Genomic DNA, 24,464 nt, shown 5'->3' on the forward strand with positions numbered 1-24,464 from the left:
TCTTACTGTTCTCCACCACGCATCATGGATGATTACAGGAAGCAGACTAGGATCAGACTACCGATCCTTCGTTTCAATCCGACTAGCCTCATGCCAAAGGATTAGTGTACGTCATCAGTACGATGACTAAAGAAAAGCACGTGCAATCGCTAATGACTGCTGGCTGATGGGTCATGGTAGTTAGTTTCCATATATATGGGGTATTTCACTAATTAAGATTTCTAAATTTTAAGGGAACTAATCAATCTAGGGATACTATCGATCCGCAAAATCTGACTCTTAACCGACTCCTATTTGAAATTTGCTTAAGTGGAGAAAAGAGAAACAAGAGAGAGAAGAGAAATGACTCTTCAGGAAGAGTCAGACGTTTAAGAAAAAAATCAAGTAAAAGTCAGCTAATTAAGAGTTGGCCAATTTTCCATCACATGTTTCGATTGTTGTCGACTCTAGATGACGTGTAGAGTCAATGCCGACACCACTGTTGCGGATGCCCTAAGGATTAAGGAGGCGTGGCTGGTTTACGGAAACTACCATACCAAAAAATTTGTTTCTTGTTTCCAGTCTGCACAACAAGCAGATCCTGATGATGGATCCATGGAGTTCCAAATTTAGGAACTCCTTTCAAAGTTGTTGCTTTTCTGTAGGTAGCCATAGATGATGGATGGCGTTGTCCGAGTATTATTCCATCAATCAACCACCTCCTAAATCATATAAGTCATCCTCTTTCATTTTTATCTTTCAATTCATGACCAAATGATGCAAAAGGCTCTCAAATTCTAGAAGCACAAATGATACGTCAACCACTGTGAAAAGGAGGGAGTATTAACTGCTACATTAAAATTGAAGGTACCCGCAAAAAAAATGTTAATATTGAAGGTGTCTATGGCAATATAGCATGAATCCTTCTCCAATAAATGAAACCAGATACTTGCGTCAATGCATAAAAGCACAGAACTATAAGTGAGACTGAATTCAAAGTTACGTAGTTGGTTGACGAATGGTAATGGAGTAGCAAAATCTGAGCTATTGAACTCACTCTGGACAATAAATAAATTTGTTGCTCCCAATCATGAAAACTAGAGTCTAGGCAAGCTGGAAGCAACAATCAAAAATAAATTCTAAGTGCACGAACAGAGACAAGGGGAGGAGTGAGGAGTGAGGAGTGAGGAGGGTGATGAGTGATTTCTACGGTCAGATCCTCCTGGATTGAGATGCATTGGGAATTTTAGCGGATCCAATATCCCAGGGGTTTGCTCGTCCGCATGTACAATGTCTGGTGGCTTATGAGCTAGCAAGGGTAACGAGAGTTAATCCACTGAATGTTTGGTTGGACCCCACTCTGAATGTTCTTCTCCCTCTTCTCATTGACAAAGTTACTCCTGATGCCCTTTCCTGGAAAAGAACTAACCTAATAAAGTGGGTTTCCAGGCCATGTATCGTGCTTCCTTGTGAAGAAAAAAAATTGTTTCCACTACTGTTTGAATTTGATTCTAGTACAACTGAAATTTGTTCAGATTAAAGATATGTACTGTACGATGTACAAGTTTGCTTTGAACACACAAATTTATGGTTAACTCGACCGGGAAATCATGATGTTTGATATTTGTTTTTCATCTAACAATTTTTTTTGTTTCAAAAGCATCACAAGATTGTTTCTAATAGACTAGAGAAGTGCTTTCAATGCAATAGGATTTTCTTTTCCAGGGATCTTTTCCTCTTTCGAAAAAGAAGCACTTTTTCCATAAAAAAAATGCTTAGTTACACACATTTGTCGGATTATAGGAGCGTGCGCTAGCCTCCACGTGCATTAGGAATTCGTTTCAAAGTTTGTTGATTTCTGATTATGTAGCCGTGGATGATGGATGGTCTTGTCAGGGTATTAGCCTAACAATCAACCAACTCCTAATTCCTATCAGTTTTAGTATACAAAGGCCAGACCTAACAAAATTAAATGAAGACCCGAAATTATAGTCATCATACTTCTAACTTCCCATTCATATATCCAAAGGGTGCAAAAGATTCCTCAAGGCTCTCGAGTCCTAGAGACCTAGAAGCACAAATGCCACTGGACCGGATGTCAACGAAACTCAAATCCAACTATCCAAATAAATATTAAAGACACCATCCATAATACAAGTACATGTGGCAGCACCAAAGCGAAACTTTGCTTCTGAAAAAAAAAACAGCTGACATATTACTGGTACCAATGGTGGATGCTAAGTTGGAAACTCCTTATACTGCCATCTTCATTTCTATTTTCTGGTGAGGATCATAGCAAACCAGTTCAAAATCCGATGCAACAAATGAATCGATATCCTTCTTCACAGGATTTATCTTCAAAATCTGTAAATGATAGTCATGTGAAACTTCTAATCAGATAAATAAATCAGTTAGGTACCAAACACCAAGTTAGAAACTGTCCACTTGCTTTGTATACAATCCTACGGCTCAAGAATTGCTTACAGGAAATGGCTTAGGCTGCTTCTTGATTTGTTCCTCCAAAGCTCGAACATGTGTACTGTAGACATGGGCATCACCAATAACATGGACAAAATCTCCAGGAGAAAGATCTGCAAACGTAGAAAAACCAGGGGTGCACAAATTGTCAGGGTCCAAGAACTATAATAGACATCTCTGATAACGACCCCTTTTTTGGGTGTACTAAATTGTCCATCCGACTCATTTTAGGAGGAAGGGGTAGGGTTCGAGACAATAAATGTTTTACTAGCTGTTAACAATTAAGCATACGCTAACTAAACAACTAAAAGAAGATGCAATGCCAAGAACAATCTTCACTCCGAAAATAATAACTCGACTAGGCGAAAGGCACTAGCACCTGTGGCATTTTTATCGAATAAACAACCATGAGCACACCCCAGCCACGAACACGAGTAGGCTGGGTGCGTGCTCACTTCTCTAGCAAAACCAAAGGAGCTCAGTTCTCTCTCTTCACTCTGAAAATGGGTGGCAAAAAACTTGCCTAAATTTACCAGCATCACTAAGAAGATTTACTATGGAAATTATTCCAAATTGTTGCCAAAGCTATTGATTTTTGTTAACAGAATGCACGATATTACTCTCTTTTTCTCAAACCCACACCTAAGTGCACATCATTTTCATTAGAAGAGGTCGCCAAGATGGCATATGTCTTACAAAATCGAAGAAGCAAAAAAGGCCAAGAACTATACAACTATCTTACTGCTCCTAATTAATTACCAAATAGTATGGTTTACTCAAATCCAGAACCATCCAACTACTTTGTTTGAAAAGGTGGCTGTGTTAAAACTGGATATTGAAAAAGTTATTGACAAGATTGTGCACAAGGAAATGTCTGAAATAATCAAGCATAAAGGTTTTGGGGATACTGAATGGGCTGCACAGCAAATCTTTTTCTTCTGGCACCTCATCAGTCTTATGCAATGGTCATCTTTGTTGTTTCTTTCCTTTTCTTTTGCTATCCTTTCTTCATTTTAGTTCTCTATTGTACAGTTCGCATCTCTTTGATGCTTTCTAAGAGTACAATGACAAGCACTTAGGCACATGTTCGAGAAAACAAAAATTAAACAACACTATCGACCTTAATTTGAAAATCTTTTATTTTGTCATCATTTCCCTGGCTGAGTTTCCGGTGATCCAGTATGCACACCACTCTTATTATCTCTGTTTAATACATTTGCAGATCCACTGGGCTTAAAGCCAACTGCCAATTGTTAGAATAATGGACCTTGTATCGCTATTGGGCCAAAGGCCAGAATATACAGTTGTGCAGTGTACACATGCAAATAGAACACTAGAGTGGAGAAACTACACAGCAACTACCGCTACCTAGTGGTCTGAGTCCATGTTTCAGATGAAAATATGGAAATTCTGACTAGCAACTGTCATTACCAACTTGTTACATTTCCCCACTTATCTTGCCTTCCCTTGGGTGACACTAAATGTAGGATGGAAGATCTATTCTCTAGCTCACAGGGCAGAAAGGAGACTAGCTAGCTGTGCTAATTTCCTGTCCAACTTTACCTACCTTCTCTATGTGTAGTCTCCTTAAATCTCAGGGGTCTCGGAACAAGTAGATGAGTACAGAAGATACTGTGTTTCGAGAAAGAGGGATATTAGTGCTAAAGGCCTTCATTAGCTGCTTGGAATGTGGTGTTAATCAAATGACTCGGAATTCTGAATCTTGCAGTCTAAACCAAGGTCAAATGAGGAAGGATCTGGACAAATTGTTTTACCATATATCCTGAGACGTGCTATGGGAAAAACTTTGTGTGTGTGTGTGTGGGGTGGTGAGGGTGGGGGGTATCACAATAGCCACCCTCCAATCGGACTATGACATGGTGCCTGTTCATCAAACAAGATCGGTCTGAGGGTGCTCTGCTGAGCCTCAAGCTCCATAAAGAATACTTTGATTTGCGCAGCGAGAACTGCTATCTTTAGCTGGAGGAAACTTTGCTGGATCACGATGCTGGTAAGACATTCTTTACGGAACTCTGTCTTGGAGCATTAAGATGGCACATAAAGCAGAATGATTTATCTATAAAGGAAACTATCCTAGCTTTCGGACATCTAAATAAACTTTACAGAGGAAGTTGGGCTGGTTATCCATAGAGCAAGGGAACGCTATTGTGAGAATCAATCAAGGATGCATAGTGTGTTATGAATCCTCTCTTTTTCTCCTTTTATGCAGTGTTGCAAACCTTGTACTTTTATGTACAACCATACAGTTGGATCATTTCCTTAAAAACGATCAAATAAGGTCCTTGCTCTCGAGCCAATCCTAGAGTTATTAAAAGAAAGGACTTTGATTCTTCATGACAAAAATGTTTCCAGAACAGTTCTAGTTGCAACTGTATGACATATAGAACAGCCAAAACGTCAAGTCTTCATCAACAAACCAACTTGCTATGACACAAAAATGAGCAAGGTTTTTAATTCAATCTGAAGTCTAAAGATAAATTAATGAGATTGCTATAAAATTGGACAAGTGAAAACGTACCACAAACTTGTGCAATCATACATGTCAGAAGAGAATATGAAGCAATGTTGAATGGTACACCAAGGCCCATATCAGCAGAACGTTGATACATCTGACATGATAACTCCCCATTCTCAACATAAAACTGCAAAATTTCAGAAAGACAAAAACATGATAATAAGCTACTAAGAGATTAAAATAGCATATTGATTAGTGACCTGTTTTATGACCCCAACTATTTTCAACAAAATATGGGCGTACGAAAGCATCGCATTAGTCGCCTTAAAACCAGATATATAGTTTTTCATCTTCCACCAATTTTCTTATACAGAATACAACAAGTGTATATCCAAACAGGGCAAATAATAGAATGTACAATCCACACAGACAGGGAATTTCAGAAACTTAGGGTGATTTAACCAGACAAACTGGTTAATATGTACACAAAAAAGTTCACTTTTCAACCCTAAATTTCTGCAAAATTTAACTTTTAAAACTTTAGTGTCTTGGACCTATCCCAAGCAATTTTGAGCTGGCTCAGACGACGTGTGGCAGAGATGTGGCATCAGTTGTAAACATCAACACCTTGCCATGTCAACAGTTAGGTTAAAAAACTGAAGGAAATCCAGAAAATATGAAAATAACAAACACAACTTTTGAAAAATCAGAAGCATTTTAGAATTTTGGGGAAAATTTAACAACTCAAGGAAGTAAGAAAACTGATTAGACATCCAGTAACAAGAAAATCGGGTAAATTTCTACAAGATTATTTCAGTGTCACAAAATTTTCCCTGATTTCTTTGGATTTTCTGTGAAATTAGTTTCAGATTTTTTTTTCTAGTTTTTTTAGCTATTGGCATGATGAGGTTGCTGGCGTGACGTGTGAAGATGCCACATGTCTATCACGTGTCCTCCAGGTCAGCTTATGGCTGCTTGGTATAGGGCCAAGGGGGTAAAGTAAAGTAAACAGATTCAACAGCTCAAGGTAACAACCGGTTTCAGAGTTCAAGGTTAAAAGTGAATTTTCGCAATAGTTCAGGGGTTGAAAAGTGGACTTTCTTCCATACTTGGTAAATGCAAATGCTTTGTTACGGAAAAACAAAATTGCATGAGTTGTTTAAATGCTTGTCATATCTCCAATTTTGCACTAAATAACAATTATCTTAAAACATACATCAATCCAATCAACTATAATCAAAAGATCTTGATACATGTATCTAATATGTGCAATGGGTGGTAATTATAGTGATTTGCAAATTGCAAGCAATCTAGGGATTAGTCTCTTTAACGGACGACCACCAACTCATATCTTTATAAGAGTAAAGATAAAGATGTTTATGCACATAATTGCTGTCACAATAACATCTATACAATCCTGTATTCCTGTTTCATAAAATTAACTGATTTGCCAGATAACAAATATAATTGAAAAAAACAAATAAACTAAACTAACCTGTGCAAACATGTGGCAAGGTGGAAGTGCCATCTTCTTGAGATCTGTCGGATTCCATGCAGAAAGAATGATTCGCCTATCATCAGGGTTATTCCTGATTTTGTTAATGACATCAATTAACTGATCATAACCTTTTCCTGTATAATCGGCATGCATGTCGGTATATCTGTGAAATATGTCACAACAATTTAGAACACAATCAGACAGGCCCCCAGTAAGGAACTGGGGCAGAGTTCCAAATCAACATAAGCTTACTCAGCACCGAAGTGTCTCCACTGAAATCCATAAACTGGTCCCAAATCACCCTCCTCTCTTTGAGATAAACCAATACTGAAAAATACCCCAGGAAGATCAAGGATTAGGGATTTAAAATTATTTTACTGTCAAGCAGCTTTATCTAAGACATATACCTGTCAAGATACTCCCTTGAAGCATTGCCATCCCATATATGAATGCCTTTTTCCTGTAAAACCTGTAAATAAAAACTTATGTACACTGTCAGGAAAAAGGAAGAAATAAACTATTTTCCTACTCCCCCAAACAGCAATAATAATAACTTCAGAACATTAATGGCATGAACCACTGATGCATCACATTAATAGGACCTTCTATTATCAGTCCTGAAATGCAACTAATAGAAAAAAAACAAATAGTTAACTAGGATATAATCATACTTCAAAGTACAAGCTCGAAAAAGTTGACTGAAACAGAGCTTAAACACATAAATATCTTGAAATGTGAAAATCAACATGAATAACCAGTAAAATAACGTGGCTTGTGAACCTATTGGCATTGGATCAGAAAAATACCCGTTCACTAAAAAGTTGACTAAATTTCACTAAAAAGTTTGTTCAGAAAATGCTAGTCCCCAAAATAGTCATTTATACACGACTAGCTAAAATACCTGTGCGTTGCTACTGATAGCTCATAAAAATATTAGATTACCCTAATATGTTTGGTTATATGTTCCATGTGTCATGCCATTTTTTTTTTTGGAAAGTTCTGTCAATTTTTCAGATGGTTACGGCCACATGTAAGAAAATAGATAAGAGGGTGGACAGACCACCGCCGCCGATTAATATTTATAGTCCTAAAGATATGGATGAGTGTAATCTCCAGATGCTCTGCAAAGCATGTTCTATGTTGTACAAAACAGTACATTATGATGGAACATCCTAAATAAGAGATTCAGTGCCCACAGGAGCGTATGCTCCTCGTTGGGAGATGTATGTAAATGTTTACCATCATGTAGACTAAGACACCAACGCCAGAAGTGACTTATCAATATGTAAATTTTTGGCCAATGTAAATCTAAGAAAAATCCTCGAAAAACAAATCTAAGAAAAATATTCCAGCACCTTTGCATTTGTTGAGCCACTGATGAACCACAGAAGCTCTTCAAGAACACCACGCCAAAACACTCTCTGGTAAAACAACAAAAAGACGAAAGAACACATTACAGATCAGAATCATTGGCGAATATTCTGTTCCTGAATATATACGAAGTCTCTAGGGAGATAATGCACCAAAACTTAACGTTCATGATTCAAAGGAAGATCATTTTCTATACAATGAACAAGATACTGTTATAAAACTGTACGATATCTTAGATAGATACAAAAATACATGTGCATAGCAGGTCACAAATAAACTCTACTGATAAAAGAATAGCTTAAAATTTAACGAGTCTCCGGATTTAAGAGCTAGGAAGCAAGGACCTCAAAATCTTGAGAACCGGACTAACTAATATTATGATCAAATATTGATGTCCACTAGCCCCATTGAGAACACGGAGATCTTCCCAGACTTCTATAGGATCTGAACAGTTTCATTTCAAATTCTGCTAAAATTATTGTGAAAGCATGTGTACTGAATTAAGAACTGTTGTTGCATTCATGAAAATGGGGTTCTGTGGTACTAATTATAAGCATGAAGTATAGACAAGAAACAAATGAATCGAAAAAGCAATTTAGTGCAAATCCAAAGCAACATCATGCTTGGTATGCATTTGAACTGAATTAACTAATCTGATGCAGCTTACAAATTCCTAAACTAGAAAAGGCTGGTATTTTGTCAGTTGACAGTTTATCCCTCATTTCTAAATTTAACACAATTATAGGTCCAAAAAGCATTGCATTCCATACTTCTGGTAGGATGGATCAACTTCAGTATTGTTATGTTTTTTTTAGAAGCACATATATTCAACAAAGACCATAAGTTACCTTTGTTGTTAGTAATGGAAAGTTTCTCCTCAAGTTAAACCGCATCTGGTAAAAAGGAAAATAATTACTAACTTTTCTTCCATGAAAGAGAACATCAATACTAAAAAGTAGTGAGAGGAAGCACCTGGCAACCAAATTTTGATAATGTTCCTGTTCCTGTTCTGTCATTTTTTCTTGCACCACTCTGTATTATATCTTGAACAAGGTTGAGATACTGATACTCATCATGCCTTTCAAAGATCATTTTTGGTAGAAATGAAAAATTCTTTATTTCAAACCTTTCCTTCTTAGCATCATTGCCATTTGAATCATTAACTTCTGTTACTGGTTTTCTAACGCGGACAAAAGTCACGAAAGAGTGCCTAATGTTGTTTTCCACAACTGGAAAAGATGAATACCAAGGGTGGAAAACCGATAGATCAATAGGAGGAATGTAAGTATCGCATTCAATGGTTGACTCTATGTCAGTAAGATGGATGGCCTCACATGCCGGCGCATTTAGAGAATCCCTACAGCCAAATGTTATGGTTGAAGTGAACATCAGGTATGATGGCAGAATACCTTGTAAAATATGCATTAAACAAATATCCCTGTAAAATTCAATAACTCACCTCAGCACCTGGCCACCCCCTATTAAAAAAGCTTTCTCAATTGTTAAGCTGTAGGGAGTTGATGCTAGTAGTTCCAAGGAAGAATCCAAGCTTCCACATATAACAACATTCTCCACTGTTGCAAAATCAAAACTACCAGAACGAGTCAGTATAACATTCAAGCGACCAGGCAGTGGTCTAAACTTAGCAGGTATGCTTTCCCATGTTTTCCTTCCCATTATGACTGCATTTTTCTTTGATGGATCTGATGTGGCCATTGTAAGCTCCTTAAAAAAATTTAGATCACTAGGCAGTTTCCATGGTAACGCTCCATCCTTCCCAATGCCCATCTCATGGGTTGCAGCAACCACCACTTGATAGTTCCTCCGAATATCAGGATTATATGAACTGCCATTGGCGACATTTGCAAACATGGCCATCGCTTGAGATTGGTGGAAGCGGTAAAACCTTGGTTTGTTGCTTGCTTCAACAGATTTAATCCTTCGCAAAGCAAAAAATGGGATGATACGCTTGCTGAAAAACCGGGTGACCTGAATATGAGGAAGGAAGCAATATGTAAGAACCGTTCATTCTGCACAGAGAATATGGGGTGTGCACACCACATCCTAGAAGAGTTAAAGAGCTATACAAACTGATGTTACGAGCCATTGGAACCGAATCGCAATGTTTCAGAAAGACAGGTGCAAGAATATGTGGTTCGGCTGCGGATAAGGAGCGTCTCGCGACCTTCATGATGCTCGCTTGGTGGTTCGTATGGTCCGAATGAAACATGAGATCTTTCCAGAGCAAGCAAAGGACTATCAGCTCTCTCGTTGATCTCACCCTGGAGGAGTTGGCTGCCTGGAAGTCAGCTGGGTTAAAGGTGATATGTTACTCCAATGATTTAAGTTGTTTCGTTTCAGTTTGTCTGGCAGCCTGAGGAGCCTCTCTCTGTCTCTTCTCTTCTCTTTTTGTTCTCTTTGTTATTTTATCTGTAGATATCTGTTTTTCAGTTGCTGTCCCTTTCATTCTGAGGAAGTTTGTATTTCACTCTTCCTTTAATTAATGAATCACAGCACTGCTGTTGTTCGTCGAAAAAGGAATATGTGGTTCGCACAATCCTTTTTTCACTGGAAAACTGTAACAGAGGCCCCACGTATATACTTTACTTATAGGATAAAAGGGAAAAGAAGGGGGATACATGATGTTTATTTCCAGGATCTAAGACTGGGACCTCCAATACAGTTTCCAGTGAGTATGGCTAGCATGATCTTTTAATCACTGGAAGATGTTACCTTCCAGGATCTAAGACTACGAGATACATGTTCAAAGATCTTTGCTGCCTCAACGTATTTCAAGCAAGAATCTATGGCTATTGCTTGTACAATCCTTGCAGAATAAGGGGAATTATCAGAACACAACTGAACAAAATATTGAGTGCCACTACTCCAATTGTTATTTGCTGTTTTAACTAATAATATTCTGTTGCCGCAAGAAATACGGAAGTAGGATTGCAATTAGGAATGATGACTCACAAGAAGAGAAAACCTTACAGAACCATGTCAAATTTAAAGGCACTGACAATATGCGCTCGTGTATAGAGTGGGGACGTTGGTTCCAGGTGCTGAGTACCTTTGATGATAACATCTGAACGAGGAACTATCAATTAAAAAAAGGTACAATAATTTGCATGCTTGCCAAAAAAATCAGATAACTATAATAACTAAGACGGGGGGTGGTGGGGAGGTGGAGGGAAGAAATGTAGCATTATCAGCATTTTATTTGATTTTTCCGTTCCTAGGTACACAGAAGATAGCGCCTCATTTCTTTAAGCACAGAAGAGGATGCTCAGCATGTGGAAAATTCTGAACCTAAATCATACTATAAAAGCATCCTTCGAGCCGACAATTAGCATGTAGCGGCTACCAAGAAATTCATGGGCGGGCCAAGCAAAAAGAGAACGCAAAATTTTGTTCTCAATCATACCATATCACTAAATGTTTGTAATTCCTCAAATCTTTTTTTCTCATTGGGTACATACAGCATACACAGATTAATATATGAAATTGATAAAATGCAATCTAGGATTTGGGGAAAGAAAGAAAGAAAGAAAAATACCTGGAAGCTGGAGCACGAGTGAGCAAACTAAGGATTTGGGGAGAAATTGGGGAGAGGAGGAGCAGTGGGCGAAGGGCAGCACTGCTACGGGCTGAGCAGCGGCGGCGTGCAGGGCAGCGCGCGCGGCGGAGAAGCTGGCCAGCAGTGCCCTGCGGACGCACGGCTACGGGCGCGGCGAGGCGGCGCAGGGGCGCGCGGCAGTGGACGACCAGCGGCGGCGTGCGGGGCGGCCCTAGCTTCAGCACTCCGTCGTCGTCAAGGCAGCGCGCCCTGGCTGCGTGCAACTGGCGACCACGCAGCAGGCAGAGGCGTAAAGGGGCTGGTTTCTGTTGGGCTGGGCCTGTGATTACTACTAGTAATTGTTCTTTTTGCAAAAAATCTGGGCGGGCCGTGGCCCAGGTTGGGCCCAACTTATACTAGTTGCGAAACTTGAATCCACTCAAAAAAAAAGTTGCGAAACTTGAAATTCCTATTCAATGCAAAAATTCCTGCTATTATCTTAGGGCGGAGAGAGTCGTCGGCTAGGGTTTTTTTAAGAATGTCGGCCAGGTCTAATACGTGGAGAGAGGAAGACGAGGCTATTTACCGGTTGGGACGGTTTGGTTTTTGGGTTGGCCAAATTTTTCGCTGGGAATAGCCCTATTGTATCTGTATCAAAATTGTTCATCTCTTACTTAACAGTCAACTAGCGGTTAACTAACGGTAGTAACATATTTTTCACATGCAAAATTTGAATGACAAATATGAAATGCTGCGTTCGGGAAGGATGAATCGCTCCCGAAAAGGAGTCTATTGATTCTCTCCCAATTGGTTGGATCGTAGGGGCGATGATTTACTTCACGGACGAGGTCTCTGGTTCAAGTCCAGGATGGCCCAGCTGCGCCAGGGAAAAGAATGTCCCATATTTTTCTATTCTATTTTTTTTACTGGGAATCGAAATCTTAGCTGGATCTAAGGGTTATTTAGATCTCTTTACTATATTTAGTGCAATTGTTATATGACACATGCTTTTTTTTATGGGAAACTGCGCCCTCGAGCCCGAGGTCTGAATTTTTAACAATTAATTCTAAATGATATTTGAGCATAGAGGCAAAATTTGAGTGGCAAATATGGAACGCTCTCTTGCATTTTAATCCCTTCTTTACTTGCTGACGTCACCCGCGATGCCAAAGGCCCCACCTCTCTGATACCTGTAGGTCCCACCAGTCAGCTTATCGTCTGTACTGCGCAAGACTTTGCTTCCGCAACGAGTACAACGAAACAAAGTCCAGCTATCAACTCCTCTTCTTTTCCTTTCAAAAGAAAAAAGGACGCCTCTTCTCTTGGGCGGATTTCTTTCTCTGCGGGGATTTCGTCGAAGGGATCGAGAGCGGCGGGCGGTTACGGAAGCAGATCGATCGCGATGAACTGCGAGACCTGCCATCTGAATGAACTGGTCAGATCCAATCTCCCCCCTTCTCTTCATCCCCACCATCTGTGGAAAATTTGTTGGTATGTTTCTGAAGATTCGATTTTACTGACGGCTAAAATTTGGTGTTCTTTGTTGCGTGGTAGGAGCTTGAGCCCCGGGAGATCAAAGATGTGCTGCGATGTAAGTTTAATTTAACTTCTGTTTGAGTTTCCTTTTTCGTGCATGTGCTTTCGTGTTCCAGTTTTATCATTTTATTCCCCTTCTTTTTAAAAAAATAGTATGCTCGTCACTGCGCAATTTCATAGTTTTGAAGAATTCTCTATAAATCTACCCAAAATAAGCATCGTCCAGTAGACGAAATCACAGAAAAGTTGGGAATTTTTTGCACTGATACACCTATTTGGAGGATACGGTTAATTAATTTGCTGAATATTAGAATTCTTTTTTTGCCTGCTTTCCAACGATTGGTCACACAGCAAGCATCTCGGTGCATGCTGCAGGCCGTGCCTTGCCCGTCTTTCTGCCATCCAGCAATGATCCTCACAAGCCAGCCAGATGAAGAATTTCACCCATCGGGGAGGCCCTGGACTTCTAGAACAGCTTCCCAAATCCTGAAGAGTGGAGACTGTTATGTAGCAGGATCAGAAGAAGAATTTGTGTTTTGAAGTCTAAATATGTATGATGATGAGGGAGAAGGAGAGTTGGGCACATTTCATTATGTAATACTCCTTCCGATCCATAATAAGTGTTGATGATTTAGTATTATGGATCAGAGGGAGTAGTATATTGTGCGCCAATTATTTATTTTTCAGCACTTCTCGTGACCAATATCATATGTTTGAACAAATTAGTTTCAGCGGCAGGTAGTGTACTGATGTATTTCTAGTCATTGTGTCGGAGATTGGCTTCCTCAGTTATATCATGTTGACGTTTGCACTTTCTTCCCAGAAATTATTTCTGCAATTGCATTCTCCTTATTGTGTTCCTAATAATATAAGGTATGAATGTGTTGCAGGCATTTTGCACACGATATTCTTTCATCGAACACTTACCCTTGTCCGGCCTAAAGATGTTGACTGTGAGCGCTTCCAGATAACCTATGTGAGTATTATTTTCTTACTGAAAGATCTATATGGGTCTATTTCCTCCATATATTTTGTGCTGCAAACAATTGTACTTGGTTCCAAGATATATGCTAACATGCTGACGTTTGTGACTTGCTCCAACTTAAATAACCCATATTTGATGTGTTTCTTTTTTGTGATTCTGTGTGGCCAGGTTCAGTGTGGACTTCCAGACTTAGAAAAGGAGGTCGATGAAAAGATCAACCAGTTCATAGCTTGGGCAGAAAAGCATCCAAATCGGAGAAGCCAGGTTGTCTGATATGGTTAAACAGAATATTCTGCCATTGGCATATTTTTATGATTCCATTTTAATAAATGGTAGCTCAATATGTCAGGTGTGCCTATCGTTCTTTGATGAAAAGAATAAACACCCAGGCTGGTTCAGCAATAAGACTGAGAGGATTTACTGGGAACAATGGTTTATCAATTTGCATGTCATAAGCCCTAAAGGACATGGCAAACAACATAGCTCCAAAGCGCAAACAAATATTACAGGTAGTTTTGCTTTTCCTAATTTTTTGAAACAGGATGATCTTCACTGGCCCGTCTCTAGGGCTCAAACCCAGGTCGAGGGCATGGATCTCCCTGCACTCCACTCTGGACTTACTGAAGTAGTTTTGCCAATGAACTGTGCAATTCGTTCATGTCATCTTCAGGCTGGTATACTTGTGGGCATACAACAAATCAGTTTTTTACTTATGATGCAATTTGCTTCAGGAGAAGCATCGGAACAGGCCAGCTCAAGACATGATGCGCTGGGGTCGCTGATCCAAGAAGTCCTGTTCCAGATCATAAACTACGCGAATGAGAAAAAAGATCACATTCCTCCAATCTCTGACAGGATATTCAATCATGAGATTTCGATCCCCAGGTGTGTTTGGCCTTTATACAAATAAAATTATGCTGACTATTTCAGCGGGTAACATCCTTTAATATCGAGTTCGTTGAGGATTATTCATCAGTATCTGAATCTCCAGGTGACACCTTTTCCTTGGACGTGTGTTGACAGCTCATCTGATTCTGTATTCGGGTGGAACGCCGACGTTCTCCGGAGAGCGCTGAGTAGTGGACATTCCTACTCATTGAACTGAAGATCTTTTCTAGAAACAGCACTGAGCTGAGATGGCAATGCTGGTGTGCTAAGCTTGGAGCTGTTATAGAAGATGTACTTGCCTCCCGGCGATCATCCGGTTGAAGATGTCTATCCATCATCAGAGCTGGAATGTGTACTGAACAACGTAGATCGATGGAGAAAGGACTTCGTTACCGTGTAGTTATACTTATCGATCTGTGACCAAAAATATGTGTATACACGTACTCAGGAATCAGGATCTTAGTTGCAGTGGATCTTCGGTGTGCTGATTGCTTGATGAAACTTTTGGAGTCAGGTTCTTCATCCGGGTGAAGAACTGGACACTGGAACTTTTGCTTTGAGCCAAGGAATTAGATATGGACACTATAGTCCCGTTGACTAGTTTACCCTTCCAAATTCAAACACGTCCGGATTCATAGCTCCCTCCAGAAAGAGCTGTACATTAATAATTATTAACGGCTTATAACAGTAAAATAAAAATAAGGGGCCTATGGCAGACAGACAATGCCCTCTGGACAGCATCTGCAGTACAGAATTATTCGGTACTCCTTCGTCAGGAAATAAGTGATTCGAATTTGTCAAGGTACGTATATGCATGTATCCACTTATTTCAGGACGCCACTTATTTCAGGACGGGAAAAACATAAGTTTACATTGACGGGACTACCACCGTTCAACACATACAATTGTTGATCCATTTGGGTTGTGAGGGAGCACATATTTTTTCTACTCACATGCTTTAAGATCCCAATGCTTACCGTAACCGGCCCGAAATCCTCGTCTCCTGTGTCAAGTTTTTCGCTTCTGCTAATGTTGTCTGAATGAGGCATTAAGTTTTTTTTTGCTTAATTCTGTACTGTTTAATTTGAAAACCTAATCGTGGCAACAACCTCAGGTTCTTCATGAATACAAAATCTCCACACAAAAAAAACACCTACGTTCAATCCAACCAGAACACTTGTGAGGAGCAACGATGACGTAATGGCTTGCTGGCCGTGCCGCCGACATCCAGCGACGATGTGTCGAGGCAAAGGGCGGACCGGCAAGGTCACGTTGCACTACGAGGAGGCGGGCGGCGGCCTAGCAAGGTCGCGGCGAAGTGCGAGGAGGCCGGACTGGCAGTGACAAGAGAGATGTGTGGCCGTAATTTCGAGAAAGTGATCTACTGGCAACCGTCATCACCACCACCAACTACAAATTAATACTCCCTTCGTTCCTAAATACTTGTCCCTGTTTTAGTGCAAGACAACTATTTAGGAACGGAGGAGGTAGATAATAGTATAGATATGACTATAAAAATTCGCATTATATTAGTACGTTACATCAGTTAAGATTGTGTTCAAGACAATTTACCACTAACGGATAAATTAGTTGCCACTTAGCATTGCCCGCACATTGTTCTTCACAGTAATATATATTGGACTGTGCTATGGCGCGACTGGTCGCCCTGGAGTCAGGGGCGGGCGTACGATCTCACGCCATGCATGCACTCCAAAACAAAAACATGTGGATATTGTTACCTCACGACCGCGCACAGGTTGAGTAGAGTGTGCATGCAGGCTAGCTTTTGCAAAATTAAATTTCAAAATGTTATAACTCTTAAACCGTCTACTCAATTCATGATCCGTTTTCACGGTTAGATTTGTCTCGACGAGATCTTCAAAACTAGATCCCATATTAGTATGTTTTGAAAACTTTTTTTCCATCTTACAAGTTACCACCCACGAATATAGGAAGTTGCCATCCTATTAGCAATAAGTTACTCCCTCCGATCCTAAATTGTTGTCGAAATAGTACATGTATCTAGACACATTTTAAGAATAGATACATTCATATTTGGGCAAATTTGAGTCAAAAATTTAGGATCAGAGGGCACATGGTAACATCATACAAAGTATGATGATAACTTGCGCATAACTGCCATCCAAAATATGAATTGCCACCCTATTAGTAATAAAATTGTCATCCAATAATATAAGAAACTATCACATTAATAACAACAAAATTATCAAATGGCAACTTCTTACAGATTAGGATGGTAACTTGTGTATTAACTCATGGTAATAAAAGAGTTTGAAAAAAGTTTAAATAATTAATTAAATAAGCCATGTGATGTGAGGAATTGAGGCAAGCATATGTGTAATAGAATGATATATGTGCATGCATGCATACGTTTTTGGCAAAATTTAGAACTTTAAAATGTTTTAACTTCTAAACCTTGTATACATGAGATCTTCGAAACTAGATCCTATAGTGGAATAGTTTGATTATGTTTTCAAAGATACCACCCAGCAATTGATGCAGCTACCACCTTGCTAGTAGTAAGTTACCATATGGAACCTTCATATGAAATATGGCGATAACTTGTGAATTGAAGTTACCACTCGATAGATATGAAATTGCCACCCTGTTCATAACAAGTTGCCATGTGAGAACCTAATACAAGGTAGGATGGTAACTTGTGAACTGAAGTTACCATCTTCTAATATATGAGTACATAAGTTACCATTATTTATCACCAAGAGTTGTCACACGGCAACTTCTATTCAAGTACATTGGTAACTTGTGCATTATCGCTTGATAACATAGAGTCTAATTTTTTTTTACCGAATCATACCTAAGTAAGATCTAGATTTGAAGCACTCGTCGGTACGAAGTCAATGGTGGAAACGGATTATGAATCAGGCAGAGGGTTTGAGCTACAAAAAGTTTTGAATTTCCAAAAGCAATTAGTACAAGAAAATGATTCAAGAAACTTAGCTCGTGCATGCATGCTTGTTCTGCCGAACTCCATGCTAGAGCAGTACACACTCCTACTTTTCTGCATGCATCAACAAAGTTGACAGTGACATCTCTTTAGTTAAAACCGTACGCGCGTGGAGACTAAGCTCCGAACGTTCATGCAGCCGAAGAAACGTGCCACTCTGGACTACGCGGGCCAATGAAAAGAGTGCACGCAGGAGAACAAAATAAAGAACATCAGCTCTTTATGATTTAGGATATATATTTGGACAAAGATATGTATTGTTAAAAATTGCTAAATTTCCACAGCAACGCACAGGCAACACTAGTATAACCGCACTTTAATCATATAAAATAGCAGAGCCAAGGACTAAAGGGCATGTTGAACAATAGATTGTAATAGTGTGATGTAAATTTACATTGTACATTTGTACGCCTCTAAGACATACTCCCTCCGTTTCTAAATACTTGTCGTGGTTTTAGTGCAAATTGTAAACCACTGATTGCATAACGGCAAAACAAGTCAACGAGTCTTCCTCAAAACGTAAATGGGAGTGTAAATTTATTCTAGAGTAAAATGCACCGGAAGTCCTAATTTTTTCGTAAAGGTCCCAACTTAGTCCTAATTGTTTGAAACTGAATGTTTTAGTCCTAATTGTTTTATAAGTGGTTCAGCGCAGGTCCTATGGTTGTTTGGGCGCGTGTCTCCTATGGACCCCACCTCCTTCTTTTCTCTTCCCCGGCCGGGCATGTGGCACCTGACATGTGGGCCCAATTAGCCACGTCGGCAGTAGACACGCGTCCGAACCACCATAAGACCTGCGCTGAACCACTTATGAAACAATTGTGACTCAAATGTGCAGTTTCAAAGAATTAGGACTAATTTGGGACTTTTACGAAAGAATTAGGACCTCTGATGTATTTTACTCTTTATTCTACCAATTGAGAAACAAACAGAAAAAACAGAGCAAAACAAGCAAAACAGCTAGAAGGATATATATCTACTATTCCAGTAATTCAGCACAACTATTGACGACGAAAGAGAAGCGGATTAAATTTGTGATGATCTGGCAAAACCCCAGAATTCGGCTAGTAACAGGAGCTAAACTCAGTTTTCAGTTGACACGTTGCCTCTTCCGTGGAACACCCTTGGACTGTTGGAGAATCGGACGCCGTTTTACTTTCTCCCTCCGCCGCTGCCTCTCATCTTCACCGTCAGATTCGCTGCCCATCTCCATGTCAGCATCCATTGCCTTGCGCTCCATCTCATCCCATGACTCGGCGCTATCATCATCATCATCATCATCATCATCATCATCATCATCCGAGCAAGCCAATATACCATCATCTGAGCCAGAATCCACCACCGATTCGCTATCGCTGTCTTCGTCATCCGATTCTTAGCCTGACTCCACATCAGAAGGTTCGTACTTCTCGTCCTCTGCCTCGGAATTCTCTGAATCTGAGTCACTAGCATCAGGATTCAGGAATTCCCACCTGTCATTCTTGTCACAATCTGGTTGATCTAGAGTCTTGAGGACCTTCCGCCAGTTAAGGTTCAGCTTTGATTCATAGTACTTGATGTTGCTATCATTAAGCCAATCTTTGATATTGTCTAGAGAAGTCATCGGAATGACCTCTATGCGGACAACATCTTGCTTTAAATCTTGAAATACGAATACCATGTCAAAGGATTTCTGCCCCAGTGCCACCCTTTCCAAGCATACAATCTCAACCTCCCTCAAAGAGCTTACCAGAAATGCTGATTCAACAAGTTGTACCAGGCAACTTGGAGTAGGAACTATAAAACATGTCGTTCTGCCATGGACTCCACTAAAACCAAGCTTTTGTGATGGGCACTCAAATTGCAAGCCGAGCTGGTCAAACCTTGGCTGGCACCAAATGGATCCAACCCTTTTCACGAACAGCTCAAACTGTCTATTTATTTCCTTCTTTCGTGCCCTTTCATGCTGCTCTTCCTCAATCTCATCAGGATCCCATGCTGATCGGCGCTTAAGACCAACCGAATCCACAGCATCCATCACTTCGTTGTAGAACTGCACATCTCTAGTCTTCTTGTTGCCCACCATTATCTCATTGTACAAATGGAAGTGGAGCAGTGTTATCATGTCTGTCTCAGCTGGCTGGAAGAAGGCATGCTTTATGTTGCTGAACATAATATCCACCTTTTCAGATTTAGATGCAGAATACTGAAAACCATTGACATGGGCCACCAAAGTTCCAGGAACCTTTCGCCCACGGCCAGCAAACGATGGCCGTATCCACAGATCAGGAAACTGGATCATATCCCTCTTCATTCCATCACAAAGTTCAAGCCTTTCCTGACTAACCAAACTCGCTCTCCTAGCTCTTTCGGTGAGTCCTCTCTGAAGAGTCTTCAACGATTTAATGACCTCTTCAGCATGACCTCTGTCTTTTGAAAGGAAAGTGACTGCTTTCAAGAAAATAAGGTTCTGCAAGCAGGGATCTTGGACACTAGAAGCAGTGCCAGGGACATTAAATGTAATGCTGATGTAAACTCCCCTCTTGCCATCCCCACGGATTTCTGCTTTTTTTACAGTACAAACATGAAAGGGAACAGTAACTCCATATATGGGTAATAGGATAGCCTCATTCTGTCTGTCCACCTGAATCTCCAGTTGATTGGAACCAGGCATGTCACTTGCATTCTTGTATGCAACCAGTTTGTCTATAGCTCTGTAACGTCCATGTCCATCCAACAACTTATGATCAACAGCATCACTTCTCATTGCTGTTTCATTAGTTTTCTTCTTTAAAAATCTGATTGAATCTGTTTTCTAAGGTCCTCTTTAGGCATCCTGCTACGAGATCGTAAATTTTCTCTCAATGGGAGCATCAGCTCTACTTTCTGCACTGGTTTAGCTGGGGCCATCACATCTGCTTTAGGAGCTGATTTCACATACCGTGATCCTGTCTTTTCCTCATCAAATGAATAGAAGGCATCGCCATCAGCCTTGGAGACAAAAGCTGTCAACACATGTGGCTTTTTCTTGCAGACCAAAACAGTGTCAGCCAGCCATAGAGAGAATTCATTGGTCTTGTCATTGTTGGTCTTGTCTATGATGTTCTGGAAACCAAGTGAAACATTAAAAATCATCCCTTCCTTTAGTGTCCGCTCATTTTTCTCATTTAAAGACAGCCAAGTTTCACGGAACTCGAGACCAATTCCTGTTCCAGCTGTCTTGGTAAGGAAAGGAAGAAGATCAGGAGCTTTGTCCCTGATCACATCAACTGCAGCCTGGTAACTGGAACTAGCCTTGCTACCTGGTGTCAAAGTAGCAATAGCAGCATCATGCGCCTGAAGGAGGACCTTATATGCATTACATTTTTCTTCAGTACAATCAATCAGGAAAGTTCTTGCAACATTTGAACAGTAGCCACTGTACTTGGCACCCAGCGCGCAGATGATGAGGCTTCCAGAATCATAGAACAGATCATCATCATTGCTAAAGGCGGCAGGTCTAAGGTCATACTTTCCTCCACTTTGAAAAATAGGTGGGTAGCATATATCAACATTTTCTGCCTTCAGCTGAACGCCTACATTTATTGGGGAAAGTAGTATCTTCTCTGTTAGCACCATCAGCTTCGAATGTGCTATCTTCCTTTCATCCACTATAATCTTCTCCACCTTTGGAACTACATACTTCCGCATAACCGATGCAGAAAAATACGCAGCCTTTTTGACATACATAATCTCCGTGACATCTTTCACAGCAAGAAGCTCAGAAATGCCACTTGATACATCAGAAAGCTTTAAACATGATCAATGGAGCTTTTCAGACCATACCTCAAGAACCTTGCCTTCAGGCTTCTCTCTTGCGAAGTGCCCAACAACAACATGGTTTGATTCAGACTGTGCAGATACATCATGTATGATCCCATCCATTAAAGCAGATCCATAATCAGCCTTTTTCAAGATATGCAACACGATATCAACACCGACTACTTTAGAAACAGGTATCTTCAAAGGTTGAAGCACATCACAATCTTTCTGCCTGCACAAGAAATGAATCTGCTTGCTGAGGAAGATCATTATAGTTTCTGGGAAATGATGACCAAAACACCACATGCTCAAGGCTAATGATTTCTGGTATCGAATGTCTTCAGAGCGTGGAGGAGTAGCCACAGCAATTGCCCCCACAGATCCCCAAATACCAGTCTTATCCTCCTTCCAGTGGCGATAAAACTTCTTCAAACATTTAATGAAGTTTTCTAGACTGACTACAGGAGAAGATCCAGTAGCAGAGGCCGATGTTTTATCCAATGCTTCAATAATAGCCATTTAATAACCACAGTGCCTTCAAAAACAAACATGTATTGCAACAATAGGGGTGAGCACAGTATGACCAACGTGCAAAAAGATCATGAAAAATTTTACTCGCAATATAACTCCAGTGTTCAGTAGGAAATCTAATTCATAATAAGCAATAAGCACTGACAAATAAATTAGAGCAAGCTACATAAACATATCATGAAAAGACAGTTAAAAAATGTCTTCAACATAACAATTTCATATCTTATCCAACTTACTGCTTTTGATTGTTTCTAAATAGTAATATGCAAGATGAGAGATAATCATGTTCCCAAGATCTAACATATTGATATTCTGTTCTTCGCGTATGAATTAATTTTGTTAAGTTCAAACCCTAGGATCAGCCAATAAATTTACAGGAGAAAGTACATAGAATCACAAATAAAATGCTAGATTAGATGGGTTTAAATATGTTATTTTTTTCCTCAATTTTGTGTTTCTATCAATCTTGATCATAGGTTTTAACAATTGCTTTCGATTTCTAAATATATACCATTGGTGGCATGCATTAATGCCCCAAATTTGATGCGACTATTTTGCATATCCCGAGTCACCTTTTTTCTCAAATTAAACTTGGTAAAGAATTGATCAACCTAGTGTTAGAGACAACAAAAATCTTTCCCCCTTTTCCTAAATCTAAATTTGTATTTGCAGATTTGTTTATTTTAGATGTGGCATATACGTTTCATCATTTGGCCAAGTTCGATCTTACTATAGCACATTTACATACGAAAAATTGCAATTATCGGAGGCACCAATCCAACAAGAACATCCCCAAATTCAATATATTTCTCGGTTTTCCTAAATCTAAATTGAAGATTGTATTTGCAGATTTGTTTATCTTAGGTGTCAGGCAGATTCGTTCAATCCTATTAGTACTATTTTTTGAAAAATTGCAATTACTGGAGAATTTGAGGCACCAATCCAACAAGAACGTTCCCAATTCAGTATGAGCAGCAATGAATCAAAGCACACGATCTACCACAAGAGACGCGGACCAGCAATTTTTTGCGAGAAGAAATTTACCTTCCGAGAGAATTGCCTGGAGTTTTACACGCGGATTCAAGGACCTCCAGCAGCAAGGAATCCTATGAAGCGACCGCACCCGTACACGGGTTCAATCTCTATGCTTTAGTGCTAGTCCCTGGATCGACTCACTAACACACACAGTTTCGAGATGTAATATCAAAGAACAAAGGTCTCAATATTACAACGTATCATCCAGAATTTAAAAGTACTTACAACTCGCTTAACCCCACGGGTTAGCTGGAAATAAAACAACTGTTTAGCAACGGAAAGCGAAAGGTACAAGGGCACATCAACCCCACGGTGAGAGTGCGTTGGAATATAGGCCCGTAACCCAAACAAGCAGAATGTACATCTTGCTCGTCGTCGGAGTTTCCTGCATCGTTAAACGATGCAGCCACTAGGGTCAATACATTGAATGTATTGGCAAGATTCACCAGAAATCATATCAGAACCTACCAAGTATATGCATAATGTGGCAAAGTGGGGTTCAAGGCTATTTGCATAAAAGCTTAGTTATTTAATCCTAACTTTTAAACAAATAGATTTTATCACTATTGGACATTGGGTAGACACACCCATGTTCCTATTAAACTAAGGACATTGAGTAGACACATCAATGCTCCTAAACCCAAGTTCAAACCATTCATTTTATTAAGAAATTAGAATGAGTGAGACTTTCTTTACAACTCCACATCTAGTTGCTCAAATTGTCCATTGCCGGGGACACGGCTAAGTACTTAGTTTCGATGCTCTCGAGAGTTTGTACACATTCCCCACAAGAAACCGATGTGTTAATCCCTTGGTGTCCTCAGGGTAGAGTAGCAACGGCATCGATTACGAGATTTTCAGAGGTAATTTCCTAAACCACGAGAGAATCACACTCCCCCTACACATTCTACCTCAGTACAATTTCTTGGGTCTAGGTTCATACAACTTACTCTTGTCTCGCCAGAGCCCATATAGCATTGTGCTTGTACTGGAAGCTGCTAAATAGGAAACTAGTCCAGTCTCTGTTACCCCAGGTGGCATTCCACATTTGCAACGTAGGCGCTCCCCGAATCAACGGGAGAGACGTCCATGGACGATCCATTCCCGAATCCATGGGAACTCGACTCAGAGGGACCCATAGAAATGGACCTGACGCCGCTAATCCTCAAAATCCTCAAAGCAGCCCACCCAGGACGGTTCATTGAATTAATTGTTTTGCCTTAATCTAACAAAACATTTCATATCGCCAAAGGCATGACAATAACATAATGTAGTTATTTCCCCCACGATACTACCATAGCCTAGCATTCAACTACAATCGATGGCAATTTTGGTAGCAAGGTAACGGCAAGGCTAAAACTATAC

At 40.0% G+C, this 24,464-nt stretch overlaps 2 protein-coding genes and 1 pseudogene across 5 annotated transcripts; 1 reads left to right on the top strand and 2 right to left on the bottom strand.

Annotated features, from left to right (window-relative positions):
• Positions 1-1,965: 1,965 nt before the first annotated feature.
• Positions 1,966-11,624, bottom strand: LOC100832991 (putative bifunctional dihydrofolate reductase-thymidylate synthase). 3 transcript variants are annotated; one of them, XM_010238974.3, is made up of 12 exons: positions 11,359-11,624; positions 10,873-10,887; positions 9,262-9,791; positions 8,775-9,159; positions 8,651-8,695; positions 7,787-7,852; positions 6,839-6,900; positions 6,684-6,758; positions 6,429-6,594; positions 4,997-5,120; positions 2,464-2,570; positions 1,966-2,343 (listed from the first exon to the last, which is right to left on the bottom strand). In XM_010238974.3, exons 2-12 carry the CDS (start codon positions 10,885-10,887, stop codon positions 2,233-2,235), a joined length of 1,686 nt encoding a protein of 561 aa, XP_010237276.1. In that variant the 5' UTR covers positions 11,359-11,624; the 3' UTR covers positions 1,966-2,232. The 3 variants fall into 3 exon arrangements, with proteins under 3 accessions (XP_010237276.1, XP_003576477.1, XP_014757258.1); XM_003576429.4 differs by lacking the exon at positions 10,873-10,887; XM_014901772.2 differs by lacking the exon at positions 11,359-11,624 and having other exon boundaries at positions 10,776-10,893.
• Positions 11,625-12,601: 977 nt separating this feature from the next.
• LOC100843283 (autophagy-related protein 101) lies at positions 12,602-15,367 on the top strand. Of its 2 annotated transcripts, none has more exons than XM_010238976.2 (7): positions 12,602-12,793; positions 12,913-12,949; positions 13,785-13,870; positions 14,048-14,143; positions 14,229-14,388; positions 14,611-14,764; positions 14,903-15,367. In XM_010238976.2, exons 1-7 carry the CDS (start codon positions 12,761-12,763, stop codon positions 14,982-14,984), a joined length of 648 nt encoding a protein of 215 aa, XP_010237278.1. In that variant the 5' UTR covers positions 12,602-12,760; the 3' UTR covers positions 14,985-15,367. The 2 variants fall into 2 exon arrangements, with proteins under 2 accessions (XP_010237278.1, XP_010237277.1); XM_010238975.2 differs by having other exon boundaries at positions 12,614-12,793; positions 14,871-15,367.
• A 3,476-nt stretch (positions 15,368-18,843) lies between these two features.
• On the bottom strand, positions 18,844-22,052 carry LOC100843585 (annotated as a pseudogene).
• Between the last annotated feature and the right edge of the window lie 2,412 nt (positions 22,053-24,464).

The sequence above is a fragment of the Brachypodium distachyon genome, chromosome 4 (genome assembly GCF_000005505.3).
Source record: "Brachypodium distachyon strain Bd21 chromosome 4, Brachypodium_distachyon_v3.0, whole genome shotgun sequence".
NCBI lineage: Eukaryota > Viridiplantae > Streptophyta > Magnoliopsida > Poales > Poaceae > Brachypodium > Brachypodium distachyon.